The 18,433-nt window shown below is 45.3% G+C and overlaps 1 protein-coding gene across 1 annotated transcript; it reads right to left on the bottom strand.

The window, feature by feature from the left end:
* Positions 1-108: 108 nt before the first annotated feature.
* On the bottom strand, positions 109-16,082 carry LOC310692501 (uncharacterized protein). Its single transcript, XM_083473447.1, has 5 exons — positions 15,543-16,082; positions 13,069-14,160; positions 5,963-5,985; positions 4,112-4,736; positions 109-3,128 (listed from the first exon to the last, which is right to left on the bottom strand). The coding sequence occupies exons 1-5, from the start codon at positions 16,001-16,003 to the stop codon at positions 2,033-2,035; spliced, it is 3,297 nt and encodes a 1,098-aa protein (XP_083329573.1). The 5' UTR covers positions 16,004-16,082; the 3' UTR covers positions 109-2,032.
* Positions 16,083-18,433: the final 2,351 nt, after the last annotated feature.

Genomic DNA, 18,433 nt, shown 5'->3' with positions numbered 1-18,433 from the left:
TGGGGTGGGGGTGGGGAATTGTCTCTCTAGACACATTCAGAGATTTTGACTATGTGGAGTGGGTGTTTCTGAATTTTTTTTTTTAAAAAAACCACACACACATCTATATTTAGAAATGATTTTATCTTTAATTGATCTTGGGGTTGTCTGCAACAACAGCCACAAATGGATTCTCTTACCTGAGTGCACATCTTAAGACAGGACCTAAGTAGGACATCCTTTGTTCCCACTGCTATTTGCATTGATCACTGAAACTTTGGAGAATAAAATTAGATTGTGTTTATCCAGTAAGCATTCGGGGAGTGGAACACTTCATCAATTTATTTTCCCAACAACTTCCTTTTACGTCCAATCATAAAAGAAGCACTAGAATATGTGTAAAAGGTAAAGGTAAAGGAACCCCTGACCGTTAAGTCCAGTCGTGGACGACTCTGGGGTTGCGCCGCTCATCTCGCTTTACTAGCCGAGGGAGCCGGCGTTTGTCCTCAGACAGCTTGTAAAATGCTGTAAAACATCTGTAAAATGCTGGTGACTTTATAACATGCTGCAAAGAAGAAGGAAATCTCAACTGAGGGTACTCATCTCTTTCCCTACTCTGATCATTGTCACTTGCAAACTGCTCTCTCTCCCCCCCCCCCCATTACCACCCTCTCTTACAGACCTCTTTTCCTTTTGTATTATTACACAGCACCCCAGTCTTTGAGCAGTGCAAAATTCCAGGGGTACTAGGCGTGCTTATCTGGGGTCCCATACGGTGCTTACCAAAACATCCCAATTACAGGTGGGGAAACCACTAAGATGATTGCCAAGGACACAAGGCACAAAGAAAAGCCCATAAAAAACCATAAACCATGCCGGGGGAAGGCCGGAAGCAGGTCCTGAGCTCAACAGCACTGTTGAGTGTGGTGTAGTGGTTAAGAGCGGTAGACTTGTAATCTGGTGAACTGGGTTCAATTCCCTGCTCCTCCACATGCAGCTGCTGGGTGACACTTCTCTGAAGTCTCTCAGCCCGACTCACCTCACAGAGTGTTTGATGTGGGGGAGGAAGGGAAAGGAGAATGTTAGCCGCTTTGAGACTCCTTCGGGTAGTGATAAAGCGGGATATCAAATCCAAATTCTTCTTCTTCCAAACTCTTCTTCCCACCTCTGACAGTGGAGGTAGAATCTAGCCATCATGCCTAGTAGCCATTGATAACCTTCACCTCCATGAATCTATCTGATCTTCTTTCAAAGCCTCTTTTAAAAGCCATAGCTATCTCTCTTGGGAGCAAATTGTTCCAGAAGAGGAGCAACTGGACCCAGCTGAGCCCGTGGTGTGGAATTCCACCTCTTCCTCTACAGGTCTAAAAACAATTCACTTTTGTTACTCTGGGCATTTGTATCAGGAGAGGTGGGATAGACAGGTTTGTCTAGGGAGTTTGCTGTGGGCTTTTATTGTGTCCCGCAGAAGGTAGTATTTTCATCACCACTATAATGAATAAAGCCCATTATATCTGCTCTCTTGCAACATATTTATTTTTTCAAAATACCAAATTTCTAATCCAGAACGTCTGTAATCCGTGGAAGATTTTGCAGGGTGAGGTGCATAAAAGCAACGCATGTGTAAACACAAATATGTATTTGTAACGCAGGAGTTGGAGAGAAAGAAACTGGTGATTCACCCACTCTTGTGGGGCTGGGAATGTCCAGACACTGACTCATAGCTGCAGGAAAACAGCAGAGATAGGAAACAGTCTTAGAGATTATCTCTGTGTGAGGGATCCTGAGAGCCTGGCCTCTACCAGGCAGAGTATAAGGCCAGACAAACAAGTGGTCTCACTCTGCATAAAGATGCTTTGTATGTTTATAACAATGTGGACCAACTAGGCCCCACATCTGCCAGATTCCTTCTGAATCTGTCTCAATAGAGTCTGTCTCAACTCTGCCCCTCAGTGGTGGGGGAACCTGTGGCCTTCTGGCCGTTGTTGGACTACAAATCCCACCGTCCTGAAATGAATGGAACAAGGAAAAAGCACTGAATTAGAGGGGGTGACTAGTTGAAATGAGAAGTTGGCAGTCGTAGGGGGACATAATTTTGACAGCTAGGGCCACCCAACGTGCGGCCACATTCCAGCAAGTAATAATACTCGACGTATCCATGAGGCGCATAACATCTGTGCCGGATAGTCCCAGCCCCAGCCTCCAACCGGTGGAAACAGCCCTGCAGAAGGTCATCCCGCCAGACGTCTTTGTCCCAGAGCTGAACCTCAAAGGAATTGTGGTCTGCCAATGTGACCGTCCCAAAGTCCAGGGTTTCCGACCACTGAGGGTTGTTGTCGTTTCTGACGACGCTGGTTCTCATTTCTTGACCTTGGAAGAAAATCCTGACATAAGCATCGGTGGCCGTGAAGTGGTCGCCCCAAAGCTTGGACCCGTTGACCACAACAAACGTGAGGCGGGCCCTGCCTCGCTGCCAGGCACAGCACATATCGTTGTTGAGGCCGTCCTGCTGACACAGGCAGGTGCATTGCTCACCTGAGCTCTGGGAGCTCCAGCGTGGACACTGTTGTGGACAGTCCCTCTTGAGGGCTCTCTGGCTGATATGGCCCACAATGGCTTGCCTCAGCAAATCCCTCCTTGGGTCTCTCTGGTTCAACAAGGTGTGTAAGGGTAGAAGGGAGTAGGAAACCATCCCAGGCTTTGTTTTTGCACTCTCCATCCATGCGGAGAAGAGTTGGGCTTCTCCACCTTTGGAGAAGAGCATCTCCACCTGCTTATCTCCTCCCACAACTTCGATGTGCTGCTTGGCATCAGCGTCCTCGAGGATTCCACGGGAGTAGGCCCTCTTGAGATCTTCACACTTGGAGCTCAGGGAAGCGGAGCCGAACAGCCAGTCAACTCCTAGAGAAGCACCCCAATTCAAGCAGCGCTGGATGGTGGAAGCGGTAATCCCCCACAAGGCCATCTTGCACGTTTGCACAGCCAGCAGGTGGCGCAGTCGCCCACCCAGTTGCACATGGCTGATGTAGTGGGTGCCGTAGATGTTGATAAAATGCTGGTATTCCTCAGAGTTGTTATTCCTTGGCAGCCTGGCCACAGCGCGGGAGAAGTGTGAGGCCAGCAACGAGGGTCTCTGGAGGAGTCTCAGCCTGCACAGGCAGAGAAAAAGTGGAGCAGAATCTTGTAAGCAAAGTTTATAGAAAATTTATAGCATTCTGTACTGAAGGAGCAAAGATTGTTATTATTTTATTGTCTGCTCTTCATCCTGGAATGGTTACAATTAAAACAGGATGTATAAAACAACTTAACAACCACAGAAACAAGGTGGGTCCTAAAAATGTACACAGCTAGTGTCAAAAGGCAAGGAAAGAAGAAAAAGAAGTCCCAGCAAAAGAACAACGGATACAAAAACATGGAATATGCAGAAATGGCGAAACTTGCTGGAAAAATAAGAAATCAAAGTAAACTTTTTATAACAGAATGAAAATGGTTTATGGAATATTTACAAATAAACTGTAAACAGATAAGAACATTGGCAGGATTCTTGTAATAACCTGCAGTTTTATAAGAGTATATATTTAAAGTAGAAGAATAAATGAGTAAATTGAGTTAATTTGGAGTGTGTGTGTGTGTGTGTGTGTGTGTGTATACATATATATATATATATGAACCGCAAAAAGAGGGGGAAGGAAGTCGAGTTTTGAAACGTTAAAATGTTTGTAAAATCATTGAAATGTATAAAGCTGAACATAATGAATGAATGAATGAATGAATGAATGGCCGGGTAAAGAGGTGTGTCTTCAGCATTCACTGAAAGCTGAATTATGAAGATGCCAGACCCACCTCTGTGGGGAGGGATTCCACAGCGTAGGAGCTGTCACAGAGAATGTCTTCTCCTAGGCCATGCTTGTGAGAGTGGCGGAGAAACCAAGAGGGTCCCCTCTGCTGCTCATAACACCAGAGGGTGTCTATGGGGAAGGAGGCAGTCTTTCAGGTACTTAGGTCCTGAATCGCTTAGAACTTTAAACACTAATGTGAACACCTTAAATTGGGCCCAGAAATGAACTGTCAACCTGGGCAGTTGCTGTACCAGACCACGCAAGTCCCTCTTGAGAGAGCTACTGGTGCTCACCTGTAGTACGCGCAGGAAATCTCTTGCCTCACAAAGCTGTAACTGTCTTGACGGGATTTTTCATGTGCATAAATAGCCATCCGGGATCGAGACCCAGCAAAAGCCACGCGGGCCTTAGGCAACCCCGGGTCTTCTTCCCTGTCGTTGTTCGTCTCCATCTCCAAACCCAGGTCTACTTTCCAGTCATTCTTCACCTCCATGGCCATCGCGTTGGCGACATCCACATCCAAATTCTCCACAGAGCTGCTGACTTGCCGATGGCACGAGCGGACCACCTGCCAGTCCACGCCAGCCAAGGGGAGTTTCTGCAGCTGCCCGTTCATCAAGGGATTCCGGCAGAGTTTGCACGTCCCGTTGGGGCCCTGCCATCGGTTGGTGTCCACCACATACGCTCCCTTTCTCTCCAGAGAGGTGATGTCCACCCCCTCGCCAATATAGTTATGGCCGGGCACAAAGGTGTCCTGCTTCATGCAGGCAGATCTGTGGAATGTCTGGCAGTGGCTGGAAGTTGTTGGTGGAAGTAGGAAGAGAAATGAGAGGAGGGCTGCTAGGAAGAGGTACTGTTGGGACATGATTGCTCTGGTGGGATCCTTCACTCCAGGAGGCAGGAGGCTTGTAAATAACCCTGCAGAACAAAACAGAGAGGGCTTCTTTGCACTGTCTAGGCATTTCCCACATCTGTGAGCCCCTCTTTTCAAATAAAACACTCAGCCTTGCTTAAATGAACTTTTATCTCATCGTACTGGGCGTCAGGGAGCTGTGTTTTACCAAGTCACACTATTTGTCTATCTAACCCAAGACTGTCCACTCTGGCAGAAGCTCTCCAGGGTCTAATGCAGAGGGTGTTTCACATCACCTGTTCCTACCTGATCCTTCTGAACTGGAACTACCAGCAGGTGAGCCTGGGACATTATACATGCCAAGTAGGTCTCTCCCCCGCAACCCATGGCCATTGCTAATGTATCTGAGGCCCAGTGTGGAGAACCTTTGGCCCTACACTTTGGTTCACGACAGCTCCCATTAGCTCCAACAAGCATGTCGCAATGGCTAGGGATGATGGGAACCTGGAGGGCCACAGCTTATCGACAGTGGTTTAAGGGCATGGGTGACCAGCATAGTGCTCTTCAGATGTTGCTGGACTCGCAATTCCCTTTAGCCCCAGACAGCACCGTCAAGGGTCAGGGATGTGGCTGTAGTCTAGCAATGTCTGAAGAGCACCACATGGGCTATTCCCTCATTAGGATGAAGTTCAGCAACTTGCCCAAGGACTGGCCACCCAGTGAACTTCATGGTTGAGGAGGCCACTGAACGTACAGCAGGAACGTAAACATTAAGAGGAAGCCCTGAAACTAAGCATGGACGTTCTGACTGCAATCTAAAAACAGGCATGTACCACCTGGGTACCAGAAGCTGTTCCTGACCTGGCACCATCGCCTATCCCGCCCTCTATCTTTAATAGCTTGGTGACAGGCAGAAACCCAACAGATGTCACTTCCCATGCCATAGAGTTGCAACAAGGAGCAAAGCTTTAAGTGTTACATATCTTTGCATCTTGGGAATGCAGAACATCAATTCAGTGTAAACCCAAATATATACTCTGCATGATATTCATTTGGGCAGGGGGGGGGGCTTCCAGCCTGTGGGTTTAATTAAGGGTATACGGTGCAATATAAACTCATTCATAATAATAATAATAATAAAAATGAATGCAGTGGCAAACCTTACCCGTTCTGTCATTTCCAAACTGCTTTGCCCTCTCAGTATATATTACATGGCGCTACAACAAATTGTCTTTCCATCTCTGTTCCCACCCGCAGGCTATTTTTCCAATTCCCTCCCTCTCCCACTGACCTACTTTCTCTTTCATATTCTTGCTAAACAGAGATTGGACGGGTATAAACTCACTCACCCCTCTGCCCCGAAAACAAACAGGACAGTTTCCAATCACGTTCTTAGCAAATAGGATGCTTCTTTGGCCTTCCCGCTTTCTTCTTTTGCAGCTGCTTCTAATTCTGGCACACATGTCTTGGATTATAGGAAAATAACAAAGGCCAGTGTGTTGTGTGTTTCTGTGTCTGTGTGAGAGGGAGGGGTTTCCTGGCGGCTTTCCTGAAAAGTGGTTTGTGTGTGTGTGTATGTGTGTGTGTGTGAGAGAGAGAGAGAGAGAAGGAGGAGGAGGAGAAGAAGAAGAAGGGTGAACCCCAATCTCAAACCCTCTTAACACCCCATCTTTTCATCTGTCCCACTTCTGCAAACACTAAAGGCCTCTTCCGAGTGTGATTTAATGTTTCCAGCCTGTCATTCAAGGATTGCTACAGTCACAAAGCTTTTGCACATTAAAAAAAATGAGAGTTTCGAAGGGTAGTTCTTTCTTACCTTTGGCAGAGTCCAGTGGAAAGGAGAAGCTTTCTACATGGGTGAGCCTGAGAGAACCGCTTTAAACTCTTGTCTATTTGAGGTTTAAAATTTAAGACAAAACAGGAACAATCATACCAAGATAGTGAGCGGCCACTACTGGGGAAAAGGGACTGTTTATTTTTGTGAGGAAAAACCTTATAAGGAAGCCATTTTTTAAAAAAAAATTAAACAAAACCCAAAATGTCTGGAGGGGACCTCATAAAAAGAGATGCAGTGGTGCCAGGATGTGGAGAAACCATTTGGCTCCAAGAAGCCATATCTTTATTTATCCTTATCACGGCTAGCCTCATGGGCCAAATATGACAAGTAGGCATGTCTGCCAGTCACCACAATGCTGTCAAATGATTGGGTGCCTTGAAGTCCCAAAGTTGGGACTGCAAAACACAATGCATAGCTGCATCGCCAAAGCCTGCTTTCTGCTGACCTTCGCTCAACCACCCATCAATCCCACAGCATGCATGATAAGGAGCCTAATGTAAGGCTCCTGATTATGCATTGGCAGCCACATCTCTGTCTGCCCCATACTGATATCACATATACAGTATATAGTGGGATGGGTGTGTATGGTTTTGGGGGAATGGCCCTGCAGGCCAAATTTGAACCCCTGGTAACTCACATTTGACCCACAGGTCAGAGGGACCCCACCTGTTCTGCATGCAATGCAAACTAAAAATATATAATTCCATGGTGAAGAGAGGAACTCAGGTTGGATGCTAAGCTTATCGTACCAGCTATCTTTGTCCCAGACCTCTAGCTTGACCTCATTGTGGCCTGTCAGCATTAAAGTCCCAAATCCAGGGCTTCAGACTACCAAGGGTTGCCATTATCTTCAATGAGCCTGGCCCCCCTTTCTTGACCTTGGAAGAAAATTTTGACGTAGCCATCGGTGCCACTGAAGATGTCACCCCAAAGTCGTACCCTCTGTGCACAATAGATTTGAGGTGTGCTTTGCCCTGCCCCCAGGCACAGTTCTGTTTGATTTGATCCAGTGGTAAAATGTGGGCTTCTCCAAGGAGGTTGTATCTACTCTCATGTGCAAGCCATAGCTAGGTTACACATAATATATGGACAGCTAACCTCTACTGAGTTGGGAAGCAGGTGGCGCTGTGGGTTAAACCACAGAGCCTAGGGCTTGCCGATCAGAAGGTCGGCGGTTCGAATCCCTGTGACGGGGTGAGCTCCCGTTGCTCGGTCCCTGCTCCTGCCAACCTAGCAGTTCGAAAGCACGTCAAAGTCCAAGTAGATAAATAGGTACAGCTCCAGCGAGAAGGTAAATGGCATTTCCCTGCGCTGCTCTGGTTTGCCAGAAGCGGCTTAGTCATGCTGGCCACATGACCCGGAAGCTGTACGCCGGCTCCTTCGGCCAATAAAGCGAGATGAGCGCCACAACCCCAGAGTCGGCCACGATTGGACCTTAACCTCTACTGAGCGTATTCCAGGAGTTTCCTTAGCCAATGAATTGAAATGTGCCTTTTCAAGAGCGAAGGGAGAAACTAGAAAAAAATACTGTAGTTTTATCCTGCAGAGTAATTCAAATCCATCTTCAAACCCCTTATGGACTCACGAGGTAATTATTTATTTCAAATGGCAGCAATTCAGAAGTGCCAACTGCCCTTTTAAATGTTTCCACAAAGAGGAGCCTCTATATCTTGCTCTGCTTTTCTTTGGACCATATCAGCAAGGCCGAGAGTGGAGCCCTGTCATCTGGGCACACACACTGCCCAGGCTTGCGCACTATTGAATATCACTTCAGTGCTGCTAACGCAGCAGTTTTACTTCACCCCCGGAAGCACACTCCATTGTCTCTTAAGCCAGATGGATGCCGATAACAACAACCACCTGCCCCTAGGGTGAAAAACTTTTTGATCCTGAAATTCTAGCGCCTTCATAGTGGAGGGGGAAAATGGGGAAACTTCTCAGCTAGGAGATTATTCCCATACCTCTACCCAGTTCACTCACCTCCATGTCTCTTTTGAGAACATTCCAACCTCTCAACATAAACAATGTCAGAACTTATTAGATTCCTCACCACACATCTCACCCCTTAAGTCTCTAGAGGGAGGACCTGGCAGAGATGACCTGAAGGTTTGAGGAAAGTGCTTTGTTTTTTGTAACCCCTCAAAATGGAGAAAAAAACACTGGATGTTCTGATAAAGACATTCTCTCTCTGTGTGTGTCCCTCACTCTCTCACACACTGTAGCAATATTTCATTTTGGTGGTTTCAGCTAAGAAAACAGAGCAGTTGTGCAACAGCAGAGAACTGGAATGTTTTCCCTTGTCATTTATTATTTAAGCCAGGAATTTTCGTTTCATATCCAGAGAAACACATGACAAACCTGCTGAAGCAGGCTGTGTTGTGAACAGAGCTGAAACAGAGCTGAATATGCTCAGCAATTATTTGTAAACAAACCTTTTGGCTAAAAAGCCTAGCTATGCAATGACTTTATTGTGGATTTTGATAAAAGCTTCTAAATCTAATCACATTAGAAGCTAAATGGGGAAAGGAGCACTTGCATCAGAGGGAGTGCAGTCACAGGATTTGCCCTTTGCTACATCCCACCTCAGATGTTGGTGGGACACCCAAAACAGCCTCCATAGGAAATTACCATTCATGGACCATGTCTGTATGGATGAAGCTGCTTCTTTAGGTATCCTGGTCCAAAGCCATATATAGCCTTGGAAATCACAACCCGCACTTCAGAGGTCCTCCCAGAAACTAAGGCATGTGTCACCGTGACCAGAATTATATTCTCAAGGAACAGGAGTAACTCTTGAACCATCCTCATTTGGGTGAAGGGCTCCCTTGACCACGGCTGTCCCCTACATATTCAGGTTCAAAGCCAGATTCAGCAACATAACCCTGTCTACCTATCAAATTTGGCCTGTGAGGTTTAAACTGATAAACATCTGCAGAGCCAAAAGTCCCTTCACCCCTGGCATGGAGCACTCACATTGCAACTCTTTTTATGAGGCTGCCTCCAGATTTTAATTTTTTAACAATGGCTTCTTTATAAGGAATTTCTCACATAAACAAATACGATTCCTTTTCTTCCTTCTGGGAGCCTTTATCCCTGTATGATTGTTCTGGTTTGACTGGGATTTTCAAACCCAAAAAGAAAAGGGTTGGGAGCGGTCCTCTCAGGCTTGCCAACTTGGCAAGTCTCTGTCCTTGCCACTGAGCTCTGCTACGGAGAACAAAGAACAAACTGCCCAAAATCCATTTTGGAAAAAATGCAGAAAGGAAGGCCTTCTTGATGCTATGATTTTAGCAGTCCTTGTTCCAAACTGGGGATGGCAGAATGGATAAGTTGCACCCAGATGCCTTTAGTGTTTGCAAAGTAGAATGGGTAAGGAGAGGGGGCTGAGGGGACTCAACTACTCTTCGTCTTGTCTTACACACACACACACAAACTACATTTTCAGAGAAGCTGCCAATAAAGCCCTTCTTCCTCTCACCACCACATCCTGCCTTTGTGACTCACTTATAATTCAACCCTTGTTTTCCAGAATTGAAAACTGCTGGAAAGGAGGCAAGTACTAAGGCAGAAGAATCTTACTTGCTGAAAAATGTCAGTGGGAACAATCCTGTTTGTTTAGGGGAGCCATTGTCCCCATTGTATCCCATGTAACTATCAAAGTTTTTGCTTGGGGTTTGAAACTGGAAATCTGTTCTAGACCTGCCTAGAGCTCATGATTTCCAGAAATCATGAGTTCAGCCCAAAGTCTTGTGCTCAAATCACACAGAGGTTAAGGCAGGGGTCCTCAAACTACGGTCCGCGGGCCGGATCTGGCCCACCAGGATCCTAAATCCAGCCTGCCCGGCCATTGCAGAACCTGCCACGAAGCCGTTGAAAAGGACACTCAACACACTTTGGAGAGCTTGCACTGCGGTGCCTTTAAGCAGAGCAGGCAGGAGGGAAAGAGGCAGGTAAGGATTTCCCCCTCCTGGCCCTGCCCTGCCTTGCCTTCCAGCCTGTCTCTCCCACGTGTGTCTGTGTGGCGTTCGTACGGAGTCCCAGGTCGTCTCACGGACTATTGACCCGTACACCACTAATCCGCTGCCACCAACCAGGTCCTCCCTGGTAAAATCACTTCAGTCTCAGTCAGCTTTTCAATTCATAAAGAAGAGTGTATTTTATTTCAGACTTAAAACAAAACTATTACAGCATTCCAAACAGTGTTCCTCTTTACTTTCTTAATCTTATCATAGAATCATAGAGTTGGAATAGACCACAAGGGCCATCGAGTCCAACCCTCAGCCAAGCAGGAAACACCGTTCCTCTCTCTATCTCTGCTACCTCCCCACACTCAAGGACCAACTGCCCTAACTGTCTCTCTATTACCAACTGCCTTTCCCAACCAGCCAATCCATGAAACCCAACCAACTACCCACCCACAACTCCCAACGAACTAACTCCCAGAACTCCTCTCAGAACTCCTTTATAGACCCACTGACTCCACCCCCCTGGGTCCTGTCAGTGCAACCTATTTAACTATTTCCCTTCCAGCACTCTCTCATATATGGTAACGTCACAGTCTGCCTCCCTCGATCCCCAGCCACCATGCTGCTCACTTGCGCCCTGCACTCTGCCGCCCTCTCTGCCATGGCATGCTGCCTGATCCAGCCCCAGCTGCTGTTGTTCTTGCAGCCCAGCTCGGTGGCCCCAGCCGCCATCATCCTAGCGGGTTTTTGTCCCGGGAAAAGTGCTTGGGGGCTGGGCTGCGATCTAAGGTGCGCTTGCTCGCGAGGAATCTCCCTCGGCATCGGGCTGCTCATGAGTAAACATCTGCCTGCCATCCAAGAGGAGCCCAGGTGGAGGCAGGCTTTGGGGGGAAAAGAGGGTATGGGTTCATCTGAATCCACCCCCCCCAGAAGTGGGACTGAGTAGTTACTGAATTTCCATCCCACATTTTTTCTCCCAGGAGCTCAAGGTCTGTGGTTTTCGCCCTCTGCATTTATTCCCCACAAGCCCCAATGAGACGCATTCAAATCATGCAGCCTTACTAATTTCTATGCATCGCTCCCCTTTGAGACATATCTTAATCTCAGGAACCATGTACTCAGAATTGCAACCATCTTTGGCAGCACCTATGTCTGTGAACATACTTTTCCCTGAATGAAACATCTGAAATCTCCAACCAGATCGAAACTAACTGATGAGGACTTGCATCACTTGTTATGACTAGCAGTGACAAATATGGAACCGGATATTGACCACCTCATTAGCCAAAAGCAGGTCCATACTTCCCATTGAAATACTTATAAGTTTATGATTCAAGTAGGTAGCCATGCTGGTCTGACACAGTCAAAAGAATTTTTTTATTTTTTATTTTTTAAAATATAAGTTTTTGTGGATTTAAATTGTTCTTCATTTTAAATATTGTATTGTTTTTCCTGTTTTTTGTGCACTACAAATAAAACATGTGCAGTGTGCATGGGAATTTGTTCATATTTTTCTCAAACTATAGTCCGGCCCCCAACAGTGTCTGAGGGTCAGTGAACCGGCCCCCTGTTTAAAAAGTTTGAGAACCCCTGGGTTAAGGGGTTCTGCCCTCCTTGCCATCTGTCCACCACTATTCATTCTTGCATATTGCATTAGGTCCATATTTGCTTGCATTGTTGAATCTGTTTTTCAAAAATTCTTAATGTACTCTATCCTAAGCACTTTGGTAACCATGATAAATTAAAGGCCACATTTACTGTTCCTTTCTGTTGGGGATAATTCAGACTGAAATTCCCAGGTGTCAAAAAAGGTTATTTATGTATGCTACTACTGCAGCCCGTGTTTTGTTAGCCCATAATTGGAAAACGAGAGAGGTCCCAACTAAAGAAGAATCGCAACTTAAGTTGACAGAATACGCACAACTCGCAGACTTAACATATAGAATAAAAGAACAAGAAGAACATACGTTTAAAGAAGATTGGATAATGTTTATTGAATATATGGGAAATAATTGTGTATAGTTTAAAACACTGGCCAGCGGTAAGATAAATTCAACGGCGTAAACAAGTTTTGATAGATGCAATAATGGAATACAGTGGTACCTCTGGTTATGAACGCAGTTCGTTCTGGTGGTCCATTCTTAAGCTGAAACCGTTCTTATCCTAAGGTGCGCTTTTGCTAACGGTGCTTCCTCGCATCCTGGGGCAAAGTTCTCAACCAGGAGCAACTACTTCCAGGTTAGTGGAGCTCGTAACCCAAAGCACACGTAACCAGAAGCGTTCGTAAACCAGTGTACTGAATGGCATAGTTTTTGTAAAATATGCAGGGATTTATGATATGTAAGATGAACCATGGAAAGAGAAGAAGGGAAGTCATTGATATTTTAAGAATGTAAAATGAGTATTTTAAATTGTAAAACAAAAAAATTATATACATATTTACTGTTGTTCATCTTCACAACAGATTGCAGTAAGCTGCTGTGGAATGCAGTTAGGGTAGCTGTTAAGTAACTTTGGCTGGTTTTTTAATGAACCTGCCTACTTCTTCAATGTAAGGTCCTGAAATATATGGAAAAAGATGGTTGGGGAGGGAACTAATTGAAATAAGAAGTGGGCAGCTGTAAGGGGAGGTAATTATGACAGGAGGGGCCACTCAAAGTGTGAGCACACACCAGTGTATAATAATAATCAATGTGTCCATGCTTCGCGTGACATTTGTTCCAGACATTACCAGCTCCAGCCTGCAGGTTATGGGTACAGCTGCATAACATTTCATCTTTCCACACATTTTTGTTCCAGAGCTGCACTACAAAGGCATCATGGCCTGACAGTGTGACAGCCCCAAAATCGATAGGTTCAGTCCACCAGGGGTTATTGTTATGTGGGATAACGATGGTCCTCCTTTCCTGACCATGGAAGAAAATTTTGACATAACCATCAGTGATACCGAAGAAGTTACCCCTAAGGTTGTATCCCCTGTTCACTTTAAATTTGAGGTGAGCTCTGCCCCGCTCCCAGGCACAGCACATATTGCTGTGGAAGCTGCCGTGATGACAGCGGCAGGTGCATTCCTCATCTGAGCTCTGATAGCTCCAGTGTGGACATGGTTGTGAACAGTTCCTCTTCAGGGCTCTCTGGTTTATATAGTTCACAATGGATTGCTTCAGCAAATCCCTCCTTGGGTCTCTCAGGTTCAACAAGGTGTGCAAGGGTAGGAGAGAATAGGAAACCAGCCCAGGCTTTGTTTTTGCACTCTCCATCCATGCAGAGAAGTTCTGGGCTCCAGGTTTAGAGAAGAGAATCTCTGCTCGCTTCTCTCCTCCCACAATTTCAGTGCGCTGCTTGGCGTAAGCATCGTGGAAGATTCCACGAGTGTAAGTCCTCCGGAGGTCTTCACACTTAGAACTCAGGGAAGCGGACCCGAATAACCACTTGTGTCCCAGAGAAACCTCCCAGCCCAAACAACTTTCAAAGCTGGAAGCGGTAATGCCCCACAGGGCCATCTTGCATGTCTGCACAGCCAGCAGGTGGCGCAATCGCCCGCCCACCTGCACATTGCTGATGTAGTGGGTGCCATAGATGTCGATAAAATGCTGGTATTCCTCAGAGTTATTCCTCCTTGGCAGACTGGCCAGAGCGTGGGAGAAATGGGAGGCTAGGAGTGAGCGTCTATGGCGGAGTCTCAGCCTGCTCAAGAAGAAAAAAGGAGGAGCAGAATAAGCAAAGATAAATAATGTTATCCACAACCACATACTTCCATCTGTATGACAGAAGAGAAGCCTGAGGGGTCCATATTTTTTTTTAATTCTAGCTCCCATCAGCCCAAGCCAGCATGGCCAATGGTCAGGGACGCAGCCTAATAAATTGTTATTGGCAGTTATAGTTTGCAGGATAAAATGCACATATTAGTTTATTTATATCTACTGATCAGACAGGCTTTATTCCTAGACGGAACATTGTTGACGTGATCCAAAGGGTAAAGATAAAGAATTTGGAAATTATTTATCTCTCTAGACACATTCACAGTTTGACAGTGTGTAATGGGTGTTTCTGGAAATGTTGTTTTAATTATTATTATTTATTTCAGGAAACAATTTTATACTTAATTGGCCAACAATACTTGGGGTTGTCATCAGAAACAGTCACAGATGGGTTCTCTACTTTAAGAGAAGTCAGGGCATTGTTTGTTCCCAGTGCTATTTGCATTTGTCATAGAAACTCTGGATAAAAGAATTAGATCCACTTCTAATATCAAGGGGGTATGCATTCTGGCAGTAGAACATTCCATAGGTTCGTTTGCTAATGACATCATTGTAATGTTGTCCAATCCCAAGCGAGCAATCTCTCCCCTTTGTGAAAATTTATATGGTTTTTATGCCATTGCTGGCCTTGAAATTAATTGCTCCATATCTATTAAGCATTTCAATTTCCCCATATTAGAACAAAACATATATTTGCCAATTCAGAGTTTCATCCTGAACAATCCTGGAATTTGTTATTTATTAAGGGTGCTGGGAATTGTAGCTTTGTGAGGGGGAAATTACAGTTCCCTGGCTACTTTGGGGGAAGTCAGGTCTTCCTCCTCCTCCCAAAGATACTTCTTTCCCTCATAAAGGCTTCCTTGAAATTCTTGCAACTCAGAAAACGAGAAGCACAAAAACACTGATTTTACCTAAAACACATGTATCAATTTTCTGCTGTCAAATGTTGGTAACTTTACAGCATATTGCACTTCAACGAAATGGGCTGTCTCTATCAAGGACTCCTATAGAAGAGTTTGGATTTGATATCCCGCTTTATCACTACCCTAAGGAGTCTCAAGGCAGCTAACATTCTCCTTTCCCTTTCTCCCCCACAACAAACACTCTGTGAGGTGAGTGGGGCTGAGAGACTTCAAAGAAGTGTGACTAGCCCAAGGTCACCCAGCAGCTGCATGTGGAGGAGCGGAGACGCGAATCCGGTTCACCAGACTACGAGTCCACCACTCTTAACCACTACACCACACTGGCTCTTATCTTATTACTTACTCTGACCAGCCAGCTATGGCTCTGTAGGGTACTGGTGCTCACCTGTAGTATGCACAGGAGACCTCTTGCCTCACAAAAATATGGCTGTCCTGGCGGGATTTCTCATGTGCATAAATAGCCATCCGGGAGTGAGATCCAGCAAGGGCCACCCGCATCTTAGGCAGCTCCAGCCCTGCTTTGCTTAACACTGTGCCTAATCCCAGCTCTGCTTTCCAGTCGTTCTTCACCTCCTTGGCCATTGAATTTGCGACATCCACATCCAAATTCTCAATGGATCTGCTGACATCCTGATGGCACGTATGAAGTACTCGCCAGTCCACGCCAGCTAAGGGGAGTTTCTGCAGCTTCCCCTTCATCAAGGGATTCCGGCAGAGGATGCACGTCCCGTTGGGGCCCTGCCATTGGCTGGTGTCCACCACAAACGCTCCCTTTCTCTCCAGTGAGGTGATGTCCACGCCCTCACCAATGAAGCTGTGGCCGGGCACAAAGCTGTCCTGCTTCATGCAGATGGATCTGTGGAATATTTGGCAGGGGCTGGGAGTTGTTGGTGGAAGTTGGAGGAGGAGGAGGAGGAGGAGGAGGAGAAGGAGGAGGAAGGCTGCAAGGAAGAGGTGCTGTTTGGACATGACTGCTCCAATCGAAAAGCTTGTAAATTACCCTAGGGAATAAAACAGAGAGGTCTTGTTTGCACCGTGTGGGCATTTTTCATCTTTTCCAGTTCAGCTCATGACGGACTTTCAGCCTGTGGGTCTCATCAGGGGTATTTGGTGAGGTATACATTCATTCATAAACAGCAGCAACAGCAACAGTAGTGGAATTAGCGGCAGCTGCAGCAGTAATACTAATACTAATACTAATACTAAAATACTACTAATAATAGTAATAATAGTGGCAACCTTACCTGTTCCTTCTTTTCCAAATTGTTTCTCCCTCTCAGTGTATTACACCGCACTACAAGTGGCTTCTATCCCATGTTCTTACCCATATATTGTTGTTGTTTTCAGTTCCCAGCCTCTCCCACCGACCTTTCATATTCTCTATGAACCAATACTGGATATGTGAACATTCGCTCACCCCTCCTCCTCTAAACAAACAGGACATTCTCAACAAATAAGATTCTTCTGCCTTGCTGCTTGTCTCCTTTCTAGCTGTTTCCAATTCTGGACAACAAGGAGTGAGAGAGTCAATAGCTGGATGTGGTGGTGAGAGGAAGGGCTTCCTTGGCGGCTTCTCTGAAAACGTGTGTGTGTGTGTGTGTGTGTGTGTGTGTGTGTAAGACATGACGAAGAATGGTGAACCCCAATGTTGAGCCCCCTCAGCACCCTGCCCTTATCCATTCTACTATTGCACAAAAGTCATCTGGGAGCAATTTAATGCTTCCAGTGTGCCATTCCTGGTTTGAAAGAAGGACTGTGACAATCATGGAGTCAAAAACACCTTCCTTTGCACATTAAAAAAACAAAACAAGTTGGCCAATTGGTGCCAAAGAAGGATAGAACTTTTTTTATGTATGCCACAACAGCAGCAAGAATACTCATCGCAAAGTATTGGAAGACACAAGATCTACCCACTCTGGAAGAATGGCAGATGAAGGTGATTGACTATATGGAACTGGCGGAAATGACTGGCAGAATCCGAGACCAGGGAGAAGAGTTGGTGGAAGAAGATTGGAAGAAATTTAAAGACTATTTACAGAAATATTGTAAAATTAATGAATGTTAGAATGATGTTGGATAGAAACTAAGTGGTTTTTAGCTGCAATACTATAAGGGAATATGAAAAATGGATTACTAATAGATAAAGATTTAATGTTACAATATTTTAAGATTAAAGATTAGGATAAATAAAGAGGGGAAGGATTTGCTGAACCAACAAACTGAATTGGAATATAAAAAAGGGAGGCGTGAGGAGGTCCGGGAAACAAGCTAATGAAAAATAAGTAATGGAAAGACTGAGTTGTTTTTAGTTATTTTTATTTTGTATTTTTATTTTTTTATCTTTATTTTGTAATATTTTGGAAATCTTAATAAATTTCTTATAAAAATAAAAAAACAAAACAAAAGATTTTGTAATTGTTATTCTTTGTTTGCCTTACCAGAAGCCATTGTTTTTGTTTGTTTTTAATGGTAGAGGTGTCATTTGCCTCATAAAAAGAGTGGCACTGCCAATGCTCCATGCCAGGGTGTGGGGAACATTTTTTGGTTCCACAGGCTAAATTCTTATCAGATCTAACCTCATGGGGGAAATTTGACAGGGCAGGGCTGAAAGGAGCACTTCCTTTGAAAATGTTGTTTCACAGTCTAGGGATGCTGCTGATTCTGGCTTGGAACCTGACTACTCAGGTGACAATCATGGTCAGGGGAGCCCTTCACCCAAAGTTTCTAGGAGGAACTCAAAAGTGCAGGTTATTATTTCCAAGGCCATATATAGCTTTGGACCAGAACACCTTCCTCCATATTGACATGTCCATGAATGGGTGATTTCCCAAGTTTCCTGCTTGGCAGGGGGTTGGACTCGATGGCCCTTGTGGTCTCTTCCAACTCTATGATTCTATGATTCTATGAGACCATTTTGTGCGTCCCACCAACATCTGTAGTGTGTTTGAGTCAAATACTGGTTGGGATGTTGTGCAGGACATTTCTTGTGACTGCACTCTCTCTGATGCAAGTTCTCCTTTTCCACTTCAACTTCTAATGTGATTAGATTTAGAAGCCTATATCACAATCTAGAATGAAATCATTGCACAGCTGAAAGGTTTGTTTACAAATAATTGTCGGGTGTGCTCCACTCTGTTTCAGCCATGTTCATAAAACTGCATAAACAGCACACAGCCTGCCTCAGCCCTATGGTTTGTCATGTGTTTCTGTGGACAATATGAAAGAGAAATTCCTGGCTTAAAAAATAAAAGACAGGAAGGCACATTCCAGTTCCCT

Source organism: Podarcis liolepis (assembly GCF_965112155.1).
Source record: "Podarcis liolepis genome assembly, chromosome: 13".
Lineage (NCBI taxonomy): Eukaryota > Metazoa > Chordata > Lepidosauria > Squamata > Lacertidae > Podarcis > Podarcis liolepis.
Note: the sequence above shows the minus strand (reverse complement) of the source record. Positions and strands in the feature narration are given on the sequence as shown.